The following is a 13,665-nucleotide window of genomic DNA, read 5'->3' on the forward strand; positions in this document are numbered from 1 at the left end:
TAAAGCAGCAATCAGCGGTAAATGTGTTATGATGCCACGCTCCAAACGCACACCGAACCGAATGTCCGAGGCTACGGGAGAACACTTTGGCACCGGGTAAACACTTTGTGAAATGCTGCCGCTGCACGACTGCGAAATCGCTCTGTGCGGAGTCTTGCGGCAAATCTAATCAGGAGTCGCTCTCTGGGGATTTGAACATTGATGGACAGCTGCTGGGACATTGATTCGGGGCAGAGGTTGACGATCAATTGACCGTGCTGTAACACAAGCTATAGCCTACCATGGACCAAGTAGCTGTTTTCTGTGGCTGCCAGAGGAGGAGGAGGAGCGGTTGAGTTTTCTCCTCAGCGCAAGTGTGGGAAGATCGTGATGATGCTTTTTGGGCAAACGTGAGGCTCCCACCGCCGTCCAGGCTGCAGTATTTGGTCAGTGCTGTTGCATCAAGACTTGACGGGACCAAATAAGAGCGGTCAACATGGGATTCACCTTTTCAGTTCCCTTCCCCTCCGTCTTTTCTGGACACGGACCGTTTATACTAGAGGAACGCGTCAGTAGATATAACAGATTCACAGCGTAAACTGATGGTGTTGCGCTATGATCTCTGGAGACTATAGTTGTGTAATGGTTTGCATTTCGTCTACAGCGCGCGCTGCCGTGCAACCTCTCCATGGATGGTAGTTAATTGGCCCCAATGATGTAGACCCCTATCCACCTGGGTCTAATGTTCCATCCTCTCGTGGCGAAACTGGCTCCCCTGTGATTTTCTGTGCTTGTTCAATTGTTTTTATTCCCAAAGCTTTTCACCACTTCTGGTAATTGCTTTGGATGAACTAATTTAGTTTCTTTTAAAAGACTTTTTAGAATGAATGTTTCCCTCTAAAAGTGAGGGAATTAACCGGTGATCGTTTAAAGCGCACAGGCTTCTTCAACAGTGACCAACTATGGAAAAAACAACTTATGACAGACATTTAATGCGCCTTATCTTTGGGACTTAATAGTTTCCTGACATAATTACGCAGTGGAAAACAAAACGTTTCCCACAGTGTTTATTTGTTGAGGCGCATTTCTGTCTTTGCCTCCTGTTCTCCACTATGTCAAGATCAAACAGTGTCAGCCCACCCGGAGTCGGTGCCCCCGGGTTAAGGGGAGGGACCGAGCACAGATCAGCTTGGGGAGAGTCTGAGTCCGTGGCCAACGGGTGCCCATACTCAGCCAGATCTCCGCGCAAGAAGCTCACCCGGACCAACAGTCGGTGGAGAGAAGAGGATGATCTGGACCAGCGGCAGCCCGGGCGAGCCACAACGACCGTCAGCAGGGTCAGCTTCAGGTCCAGGTCGGCTTGGCAGGACCATGGCGAGGAGAGCCGAGACAAAAACCGTGCGTCCCCTAAACGTCCAGACGGCGAGGTGAGACCCAAGTCTGTGGAGCTAGGTCTGGAGGAGCGGAGAGGCAAGCCGAGGACCGAGGAGGAGGAGGTCATGCCCGAAGTGAACTTTTCTTTAGTGGCGTGCTGCGTCAGCGTCATGCACATTTTCAAATCCAAGAAATTCCACTCGGACAAGTTGGAGCGTCTATACCAGCGCTACTTTTTCCGTCTCAACCAGAGCAGTCTAACTATGCTCATGGCAGTGCTGATGCTGGTGTTCACGGTCATGCTGGGCTTCCACTGCTCCAGTGGATCAGGCAGGCCGAGCATAACTTATGTGGTGGTATTTTCCGTGGCCATCTTCCTAACACTCGTTCTTATGGTGGTCTGCAACAGGAACGGCTTTCACCAGGACCACATGTGGATTGTGTGCTATGTGGTCATCCTGCTGGTGCTGGTGATCCAGGTGGTCGGAGTGCTGCTCGTGCAGCCCAGAAGTGCCTCCGAGGGGATCTGGTGGACCGTGTTCTTCATCCATGTCATCTACACTCTGCTGCCCGTCAGGATGCGCGCCGCAGTCATCACTGGAGTTATCCTTTCCGCAATCCACGTGGCTGTTTCTTGGATGTTGAACGGCATGGACAGCGTTCTGTGGAAACAGGTATGTTTGCTTATAAAGTTTTATGTCGAGTTGCACCAAAACACACGCAATAACGCACAGTAGAACACGGGCATTTCCCTTTTTAGGCTTCCTGCTGCTGAACTTGTTTTCTCTCTCTGTCAAATAGGATCACAAGCAACTATGACAAGTATGTTAATACGTGACCTGTACCGTATTAGCGGATCTATTGGGCAGTGCAGTGTTAAAAGTGCAGTTTAAATACGTTCCTCGCAGCAGTGGCATGCACAGACTCTCCAAGAGGCAAGAGAGAAAATTATCAGTTCTTCTTAAGGTCCCATTTTGTAAATAACTGGATTGACAAATTGCACTTGTGATTGTTAGACAAAGACTTATACAACCCCAAATCAGAAAAAGTTGGGACAGTATGGAAAACACAAATACAAAAAGAAAGTAGTGATTTCTAAATGTACTTTAACTTGTATTTCATTGCAGACAATGTGAACACAAAATATTTCATGTTTTGTCTGGTCAACTTAATTTCATTTGTAAATATACATCCTTTCCTGTCATTCAGACTTGCAACACATTCCAAAAAAGGTTGGGACAGGAGAAATTTAGGGCTAGTAATCAGGTAAATTGGTTAAAAAATGATGTGATTTGAAACAGGTGATGTCAACAGGTGATTGTAATTATGATTTGGTACAAAAGCAGCATCCAGGAACGGTTTAGTCCTTTAGGAGCAAAGATGGGCCGAGGATCGCCAGTTTGCCAACAAATACGTGAGAAAATTATTGAAATGTTTAAAAACAATGTTCCTCAAAGAAAGATAGGAAGACATTTGCTTATTTCACCTTCAACAGTGCATAACATAATTAAAAGATTCAAGGAATGTGGAGGAATTTCAGTGCGTAAAGGACAAGGGTGCAAGCCTAAGCTGAACAACCGTGATCTCCGATCCCTCAGGCAGCCCTGCATCAAGAATCGTCATTCATCTATAAGCGATATCACCACATGGGCTCAAGACTACTTTGGCAAACCTTTGTCAAGTACCACAATACGTAGTTACATCCACAAATGCCAGTTAAAACTGTACTGTGCCAAAAGGAAGCCCTATGTTAACAGTGTCCTGAAGCACTGTTGACTTCTCTGGGCTCGGAGGCATCTGGGATGGACCATCACACAGTGGAAATGTGTACTGTGGTCAGATGAATCAGTATTTCAGGTATTTTTTTGGGAGAAATGGACGCTGTGTGCTCCGGACCAAAGAAGAAAAGGATCATCCAGACTGTTACCAGCAACAAGTCCAAAAGCCAGGGTCTGTCATGGTATAAGGTTGTGTCAGTGCCCTTGGCAAAGGTAACTTGCACTTCTGTGATGGCACCATTAATGCTGAAAAGTACATAGAGATTTTGGAGCACAATATGCTGCCTTCAAGAAGACATCTTTTCCAGTGACGTCCATGCATATTTCAACAAGATAATGCAAAACCACATTCTGCACACATTACAAAGTCCTGGCTGCGGAGGAAGAGGATACGGGTACTTGACTGGCCTGCCTGCAGTCCCGACCTGTCTCCAATAGAGAATGTGTGGCGCATTTTGAAGCGCAAAATGCGACAACGAAGACCCGTACTGTTGCCCACCTTAAGACTTGTTTGCAGTAAGAATGGGACAAAATTACACCTGAAACACTTCATCACTTGGTGTCTTCAGTCCCTAAATGTCTTTTTAAGTGTTGTGAAAAGGAATGGCAACGTTACAAAGTGGTAAATGCTTTACTGTTCCAACTTTTTTTGAAATGTGTTGCAAGAACCAAAATAGAAATTTTGCTTTTTGAAAAATAAAACAAAAAATCATGAGGAACACATTAAATTATGTGCTGTTGTATTGTCTGCAATGAAATACAAGTCAAAGTACATTTAGAAATCACTACTTTCTTTTTTTGTTTGTGTTTTCCATACTGTCCCAACTTTTTCTGATTTGGGGTTGTATATAGGATATAGCTGTTGGTTGTCATGGAAACTTTATCAGCTGGTTTGTTGCTCCTCAGGTGTGCAGACAACTACTGTCACCAATCAAGTCACCATCTATACAAACTACAGTCAGTTTTTTTTTTTTTTTTTGCCGTTGAAGTTGGGTGGGGTTTCTTTGAAAATATTAGACACTTGGAACAGAAAGAAATGTGACTAAAGGTGAAGATAATTACAGAGGCTGTGGCTTGGTTATATTGGACTGTGGCTGGGAGTCATTTGTAGATTACAAATGAGAAGAAATGGTATGGATGGTCTGAAATTTGTCCTTCACCATCAAACTTCAGGATACTGTCACCATTTTCTATTACATGTCATTAATCAGTTCTATTACACACACACACAGTGTGAAGAATTTTGTGTGTGTGTGTGTGTGATAATGCATCACACCATACCTCTCAGCAGTTCAAAAGGGATAAATATTTGTCTAATTGTTACACAGTGGTTTCCTGTCAGGATGGATTGTGTGACTGTTTATTATAGTATTCCTGTCCCACACTCTTCCACGTTATGACCTTTTTGAGAGCACATTAGAATGCAGAGGATGTTTATCTGACATCTATGGTTATATACTTCATCTGTTGTCTTTAAGCGACAGCTTAGATATGCAGCTAATATAAATCATACTCTCAACCTCCTAATGGTGGCCTTAAATCACTTTTCTAACCACAGATATTAATCATATTTACGACTTATTTTATTATAAAGGAAAGGGCAAACTGCTTGTTAAATTTTGGAATTAGGTGTTTGCCCTTTGCTTTGAAAAGACTAAGTAATTTCAGGTTGTTTGTTTTATTTCATCAGGACTTGTAATATGCTTACAGTCGATAGTTTCAGGGTATACTGTTTTAATGTGCTTCTGAGCCTACATGTTCCTCATAAACTCTAAATGCCTCTGGTAGTACTTTTACAACATCAATATTACTTTCAAAAATGTCTAAAGGGCTGCTGGACTTTGTCTGTAATAAAGGTGCTTACCCAAATGGGTTTTATTTTCCACCATTTCTAAAGTGTGTGTGTGTGTGTGTGTGTGTGTGTGTGTGTGTGTGTGTGTGTGTGTGTGTGAGATCAGGCCTTATGCGGCTCATAAACCTTTTTCTTTAACAACGTGGCTCTTCTAGAGTAAGTGCATTTATAAATACATCAGAATAAATAAGGAGATAGTTGCCAGTTGTTAATGTATTTGCATCTAAAGACCTCCCTGAAATTAGTTGGTTCAACTCAAAATGTTTATCCTTGAATATTTAAACACACTATGGCCTAAAGTACGTGGAGACGCCCGTCCACGTATTTTGTTGTACTTCTGGTCTAGAACTGTTTTTCATGGTTTGGGCTAGGCCCTTTGTTCTACCAAAGGGGAATCTTAATACTATGGTATACAATGGTATTTCAGACAATAGAGTACCTTCATCTATGTGGCAACAGCTTGAGGAAGGCCCTTTCCTGTTTTAACATGGCAATGCCCTACTGCACAGAGTTTAGACAAGAAGAACTAATATATTTGTACGTAAAGACAAAGTTGTCAACAAATGAAATTTTCTCGTCCGAGATGCTGGTCCGGCAAAAATACACCTATAGTGCCACAAGTGAGATGCTCCCATTCACACTAGAGTGGCAACGGATCCTCTCCGTAAGCAATGATGGAGCCAAAATGCAACACAGCCACATAGGGAGGACATTGGGAGTAATTCTCTTTCGTCTGAATAATGCCCATGATTTTGTAATGAGATGTTCAATAATCACATATGGATGTAACGTTGCGGTCTTGCTATACTTTTTTATCAAATGCTTCGATTGTATAAATAAATATTATGTAAGTCTACTTTTGAAGCCTTAAAGAAGCTCATACATGAGATATTTAAAAACAGACGTGCTCCAGTAATTAGAAAAAGAAAGTGATGTCCCACACTATAGTAGTGTATCCAACTTTAGGAAGAGAACATTAAGTTGCACACTGTTTAACAACCCAGTGAAAGTACATGAACAGTCTTATGACACGGCACAGTCACGACTACTTATTCAGTCATCATTAATGTGCAAAGAATGTGTTGAACACCGGAAAGGATGCAGATTCTAATGTTTGGTTATATAAGCAAAAACCAGGCTGATAGTTTAGTTTTTCTGTGTGAATGGCATGTAACCCTGTATCTATTTGTGTTTTCTGTGAAAGCCGCATTGTCATTTGATGTGTCGATGTGAGCTTGTGGGAACGAGCTGCTGTGTTTGTGTTTCTTTCCTCACCATGCTGTTGTTTTTAGCATATCTGTTCTCCCCTGTTTACATAGCACTCGGCTAGTCTCTTAGTTGGACCACTGCTGTTTATGTGCTACCAGTATATATGCTGAGTTTCCCCAAGTCAACCTTGTAACCTTTTCTGATGCTCTATTTCATTTTAGCCTGAACGTTTGTACCGGAAATCCCAACTGTGCACAACTAGGATAATGTTTTCAGTTTCAACCTTCATACAGTTGTTCTTTTAGTAATACATTGTACAACTGTTACAGGGACAACTCTACGTTAGTTAAACTTGTAAAAGTTGGCAGTATATTTTAAGATGAAGCATGAGTCTATTAATAACCTTTTTCATTGCCACTTCTCTCTGCCGTTGTGAGTAAATCTTTCAGCTGCAGTTTTCTTATTTTTGCTCAAATCCCTCAGAGATTACAATGTCCACAATACACGTCAGAGTCTCTTACTGGTTTAACTTTCCTAATCTTAACAATTCACGAGACTCTGTGGAAATGCAAACACGAGTGGGTTAAAGGAACTCCTGAGTTTCTTCCTGAGTTTGTTTCCTGGGTTTAGTTAAAAAAGCCCTGCTTCCATTCTCTTACTGGTTTAACTCCAATTTGTTTAAATTTGCTTTTGACTGTTTGCAAACTTTGGGTTTTAGGTTTTAATCGTTGAAATGATTTTCATTGGTCATTCAGTAATTCTTTTCTTTTTTCTCTTGTTTATTTTCTGTTGGATTGTACTGTATTTTTACAAATGTTTATCATGTGAAGCACTTTGTGACTTTGTCTGTAAAAGGTGCTATATCAAATAAACATTTTTTTATTATTATTATTATATTCTTCTCTATCCAAAAATTCCAAATTCACGGAGGAGGTGTAAGCGGACCAGTCACAGTTGGCAGGATTCCAGTGGTACCACGGATTTCTGCCTGTGTAATTGAATTGCTCGTAATGTGTGGAAATTCAAAGTAGATGTTCTCATCATCTCTTTTTCCTTTACCTGCCTTCTTAAACCCATCCCTCCTGGTCCTGACCTGCTTGTAGCTATGCTTTTAATTTCCCTGTGAGACTCAGCCCCTGTGGACAGACTTTTAACCACTTTCCTCCCCTGCAGGACAAGCTCCATGTACTCTAGAGTGAAGAGATAAAAAAAAAAAAAAAAAAAAAGTCAGAAAAAGTGTCCATCAGAATCAACATTAGATTTCACATCGCTGGGTTAATTATTTCTTCCCTGTCCCCTAGGCAGCGTGGGAAATCTATTGCTAAACTACAGTTTGCTTTCGTAATTTAGACAATGTAAGCACCCAGAGGCTGAGGAGTGTGACAGAGGATGCTGCTGTTTTGGAAATCAAATTTTAACCAAACATGGATGCAGGGCAAGCCAGAGTACCTTTCAGAAACCACTGCTGACGCATTCCCCTGTGACTCTAGAAAACTGTGCTCAGTACTCTGTAACTTAGCAACTGATCCTATTTCGCAAACACCATCCACCTCCTCGCAGTGTGTGTGTGTGTGTGTGTGTGTGTGTGTGTGTGTGTGTGTGTGTGTGTGTGTGTGTGTGTGTGTGTGTGTGTGTGTGTGTGTGTGTGTGTGTGTGTGTGTGTGTGTGTGTGTGTGTGTGTGTGTGTGTGTGTGTGTGTGTGTGTGTGTGTGTGTGTGTGTGTGTGTGTGTGTGTGTGTGTGTGTGTGTGTGTGTGTGTGTGTGTGTGTGTGTGTGTGTGTGTGTGTGTGTGTGTGTGTGTGGCCATGGACTGCCTGCCCATCGTTTTGTGTTCGGAGTCAAACTGAGAGACAAGACACCTTGTAGAACACTTCATCATTGCCCCTTTGCACTGTGTTGTTTTTCTGTCCACACAGTGGATATGTGTACTGTGTGTTTTATAAAATTAGAGCTACTGCGCAAAAATACTTGAAAATACAGTAGTTTACAAGATCTTAAAGTTGTTGCTCTGATAATTTAGATAAAACTAGATTCTCTTTGTTAAAATAAAAAATAATAATAAAAATAACACTGTAGTGATGCAACCGGCACTCAGGCCATCATCAAAACAAGCAGTGTAATATGGAAAGCCCATTGGTTCATAATTCACCACCTTGCTGTTTTTTGCTGTTAAGTCTTAATATAGTTTTATATCGCCAGCTGGCTCCATGCGCCTGCACATAATGGCTGGCAGACGGTGTTCTGTAATCGGCGTTTGTGAACGCAGCTCTGTTTTTGCACGCGTGTGCTGGCAGAGGGTGCACTAGGACTAGAACTGTAATGTTTGTTTTATCGTCAACTTAATGGACACTCCTGTTCCTCCCATATCCCATGTTGTAATGAGGAGACGCAGCCTACTAAAGCCTTGAATCAATATGAAGCAATTGTGTTAAAAATCGTTGTTCACTGTTTTGATGCATTTGATACAGTCAATTGTATTATAAAAATGGATCACTTTCAAACAGAGTCTAAAGCTCTGAGGCAGATTGATACTGGTGAATCCATACTAACCCCACTAACAACGAAGTCACACAATAACCCAAACAAAGTAACCGATCGAGGCAACGGCAGGCCAGCCACTAGCTATCGTGTTCTGCGAGGTTAAATTACTGTTTTTGTCAAAGGGGTCTGGTGGCTTTGAAGACAACATAGATGGATATAATGGCTTTAGTTCCCCGCCGGAAAGGGATGTCTGACGGCAAGGTAAAGCAGTAAAAAATGTCTAAATAGACTGATATTGATTTTTTTGATTTTTGATATTTCTTTTTTTTTTTTTTTTTTTTTTTTTTTTTTTAGGTGTCTAAAATATGTTTTGCTGCAGCCCCCGTCCACATCAGTACATTGCTTAGCTTCCGTGTCGGGACTCCTGCCTCCTTCTCCAACAATAACTCCACTTAAAAAAATCCTAACTCTTTAAAGTGCCCATATTATGCTAATTTCAGGTTCATAATTGTATTTTGAGGTTGTACCAGAATAGGTTTACATGGTTTAATTTTCATCATATTTTTGTTGTACTACATTGCTGGAGCTCCTCTTTTCACTCTGTGTTCAGGTTTCTGTTTTAGCTACAGAGTGACGCATCTCACTTCTATCCCATCTTTGTTGGGAGGCACACGTGCAGTAGCTAGGTAAGGATCACATCAGCTAGCTGTTTGTTTCTACAACTTCAGTTAGTACAAGGCAGGATTAGCTGGGAGACTTCTTTTAAACGAGGGCGCACTTCCAACTTTGCGTAGAATAGCTGCAGAACAGGGACATGTAAGTAGTTATTTTGTAGATTATGATGAACTAGTGTGTGTTGTAGCAGTGTTTTGCCATTGAGAACGAGCTAGCATGCTAGCATGCTACGGTTAGCCACCTCGTCTCGGCTACTGACGTAGAAAGCCCTGCAGATTTTGAGCAGCTCACAGAGACTGAAGGCATTCAGAAAACCGTATCTCACTCAAAACAGCATGGATGTTTTTTTTTCCAAGTTTGTATGCGTGTGGATAATATGGGCACTTTAAACGATACCTATGGTTTAGTGTTACATTGTTTGTAACCCAAGTGCTGTTTTGAATAAGCGTGCAACTTGTGACGGAGCAAACTTTATCTGCTAATAAATACTGGGAGATGTGGTTGAAAGCATTGGGGAAACTAATGCTTTCACTTGAGTTGAGAATCTTCTTTTAAACAACTTGCATGTGTATTAAAGAGAATACGTCCCCTTTTTTCTGTTTTTGCCTGTTGCTGTAATAACGGGCAGATTCTTTGACAGTGAAATGTAAAACTGATGGATAGTTTCCACTTTGTTGTGTTCCCACTGTGGCAAGCTGAGCAACACTTGGCTGTGGGGCTTCATTGCTTCATTCTGCTCATCTGACCTTCATTAACTTTAATCATTTTTGTTTGCTATGTAGGAATTCAGACTCATGGTGGATAATTTGCAGGGGGCATAAAAAATAATTATGGTACACATCTTTTAATATGGATTTATTTGACCAGCGAGGTAATTCCACTGAGAGCTTGTTATAATAATGCGATTCTGCTTTTTGCTGACTACCTCAGTTTTGTAATGATTTTTGTTGTTAGTGCTTCCTACGGTTTTATAGTATACTCCTAATAATATTAATGACCATTTTTTTACCACTTCATTATTGAGTCTGACAATGGCTTCTTATTAGGTGTTTTCTGTTTAGTATAACGTTTAGTATATAGTGTTAGTATATAAGTGTTTAGTATACATTTTTTGAATTTGTTGTAAAAAAAGATTCTCAGAATGTACAAGTGAAATGTATGTTAAATCGTATGCTTTAATAAAAAGACGTTTGGAAAAACGTATTTAGAGGTTGTACCTGAATAGGTTTACATGGTTTAACTTTCAAAAAACGCACTATATTTGATTTGTACTACACATTTCTGCAGCTCCTCTTTTCACCCTGTGTGTTGAGCTCTCTGTTTTAGCTACAGAGTGAGGCATCTCACCTCTGTTCCATCTTTGTTGGGAGTCGCACATACGCAGTACCTAGGTAAGGACAATTACCCAGTCAGAAGCAGAGTATGAGGGCGTGCCACGCTAGCAGCTAGGCGAGCATTATAGCGTGTGTTACAAAGTGAGGCACATTCGTCACGGAAGTAAAGGCTGGACTGCAATAGAGCAGTTTGGAGCAGTTGGTAAACAGTGTTTTCTGTTGGAGATGGTAAGTCCCTTTGGGGTGGACTTTGGGCTTTTTCACTCTGTAAACCTATTAAATGCACAAACAAGATATATAACACAATAAAGGAAAGGAAAAAAGCCAAAAAGCATAATATGAGCACTGACATTTCCTTTTCAGCTTATTCTGGGAACGGTCAGGCCACTAGAATTATAGTCTTTACCATTAAGAGTGATGGGTGTTCCTAACTAGATAATGTTCATGTGCATCATATACTCCATATTGTGTTTATAACCCTTCAGCACTCAACATGAGATCTAACCTGAATTCAGGAGGTAAAGAGGACCTTTGCTGTTGGTTATTTCCAGGATGCTGGGGTTGAGCGTCCAATGAGGAGTAGGAGGATCATCACCTTCCTTAATGCCATGTGGCTGCATGATTAGGGCCATGAGTATGTAGTGCTAGATATTGGGAAGTTTGTCAGCAGTCTACAGTTAATGATGAACCAATTTTAGTTAGTTGAAATATACAATTGCTGATCATTGATGAACTGTTTGAAGAACATTCTGGCATTAAACAATTTAAGCTTTACTGTAGTAGTTTTAGATTAAATGTTGACAGGTTATGATAAAGTTGTACTCTGCTGTTGGGGCTTCACTTTGCTTCAAACAAAGTGCATGTCAAATCATTGAACAGCATCTGACACTTTAACCTAACAAGTTGGGAGATCAGGTTCTAATGAATTTTGTAACTTTCAGAAACTGACCTCCGACTTTTTACACAGTGATCGGCCAGGTGGCTCTGTCAAAAAAAACAGGGTCATCTTGCAAAAAAAGTTGAACCAGGCTCAACTTTTGCTGCACAAGGCCTTGTAGTTACCAATAACATAGAAGCAAGCACACGTTCATGGTAGATAACTGTAGTTTGAGTGCTACAATTATTGCAATTATTATAAAATAATTGCTGCAGTGATAGGCCTCCTTAGATATTCACCGTTACATTTTATGTACTGTTGGGAGAGCTTGAAGGCCAATAATTTAATTGCCAGCAATGACTGCCACGTCTGAAATTGTTTTTGTAAGCAACTGTGCCATTGACTGTGATTGAAAAGCATGAGAGTTGAGGTGAAGGGAGAGTCCGTCCCCATCATTGTTCAAAACTCAATTCAGATTTTGATCACACTTATCTCTTGTCTGAAGTTACACCCCTGCCATCATCAGTTTTAAATGGATTTTCATGGTCGCTTGGGATTTCAGATAGTATTGAAATCGTACCCATTTCATGTGGCATTTGAATCCTGGGTCTTGATTACTGCCAGACATGGTGCTTATTTATGTGTGTGTTATTTCATGTCTCACCCTCGTTAAGTCTGTGGTCATTTGAATTGTTAACATTACTGGATAATGATGCTTAAAGTTATGATGTGACGCTGCGGTTTGTTTTGAAAAAACACATTGTACTTTTCTCACTAAGGCATCTGAGAACTGACTTAGCTACTGATATACAATATTAGGCAATTGATAATTTACCCAGGAAGTAACCCACACACATTTTAATATTAAGTCACTTTATTAATAGAGCACATAAAAAATAAAAATAAAAAAAAAACATTCAAAGAGGACTTACAACATCAAATTTCTCTACATTCTACATGGTTTTGCTGTTTCACATTTTCTGTACTGTATTGTTTAGTGTTTGCAGTCACCACCTTAAAATAGCTTCTCCTCAGCCTGGTCATGCAGTCATGCGGTCAGGCAGTTGGGCTTATTGACAATGAAGTTGGTTCTTTGATTTAATCTCTCCAGGAGAGCAATCCCATTATCCTTAATGTCAGCCTCAGCAAATGAATAATTTTTTTTAAATAATTTGCAATTGTATTAAAGGGACGCCTAAATTGCAAAAACATACGCTCTCGCTTAACACTAATGATATGTAGCTGTGTAGTTTCGGTTTTATGTGACCAGGTTCTACCTGAGCAATTTTTGCTGCCACCTCAAAGGAAGTGAAATAAATTTAGTTTGCATTTGCAAAACTCTGCAATTTGTGTGAAATAACCCATTAAGCTATAAAGCCTCGAAAGATAGCATCTACTGCGTCCCTTAACTGTTTTGGAAAATATTTGGCCCAGTGCTGAGCACACACCGAAAACGTTTCTTGCATATTGCTGTTGGTGTTTTGAGAACTCTGTGACTAGAGTTTGGTGATTTTTCATGTTCTAACTTCTTTAAAAGACTTAATTTTGAGGTTTGAGGGAAATATGTCTTTCTTGGGTTTATGAAAACCTTTCCAACCCACTGGATAGTGCCAGATGAAATGTTTCATCCAACAGATGATGATGATGTTTGTTAGAGTTAACATCAAATGTATGCGGTGTCCATCGTCCATTAATTAATCATTGCCCCTGAGCTACAATTTCCCTTTTAAACATAGACACAAAAATACTGCATTGATTGTGACAAGTATATATAAAAAAAAAAAAAAAAAAAAAAAAAAAAGTATGAAGACTAGGTATTTTGAGTTTTTGACAGTAGCGCCATGGAGCAATGTTTTTACAAGAGGGTCCCTTTTTTGTTTGTTCTCACACACCTGGGACGCACATGCATTATATATACATTACATTATATATTCCTGCCTGGTTTCACACTATTCCACTGATCTACAGGGGGCGTTGACGCGCCAAGCAACACAGCAATGTGCCCGCAAAGGCAGGGAAGAAGAAGACTGCTAGCAAATAAACACAAAATGCCAACGCTGTTCAAACTGTTAAGCTAGCAAATGTTTTATGAGGAACTAAATGCTT

At 40.5% G+C, this 13,665-nt stretch overlaps 1 protein-coding gene across 1 annotated transcript in view; it reads left to right on the forward strand.

Moving 5' to 3' along the window:
- The window catches only part of adcy5 (adenylate cyclase 5), an 87,905-nt gene continuing 74,240 nt past the window's right edge, over positions 1 to 13,665 (forward strand). Inside the window, exon 1 of the mRNA XM_028590922.1 lies at positions 1 to 2,027. Within this exon, the coding sequence (XP_028446723.1) occupies positions 1,092 to 2,027 (936 nt within the window). The 5' untranslated portion in view covers positions 1 to 1,091. The remainder of the gene's footprint in view (positions 2,028 to 13,665) is intronic.

Source organism: Perca flavescens, chromosome 11 (genome assembly GCF_004354835.1).
Source record: "Perca flavescens isolate YP-PL-M2 chromosome 11, PFLA_1.0, whole genome shotgun sequence".
NCBI classification, from domain to species: domain Eukaryota; kingdom Metazoa; phylum Chordata; class Actinopteri; order Perciformes; family Percidae; genus Perca; species Perca flavescens.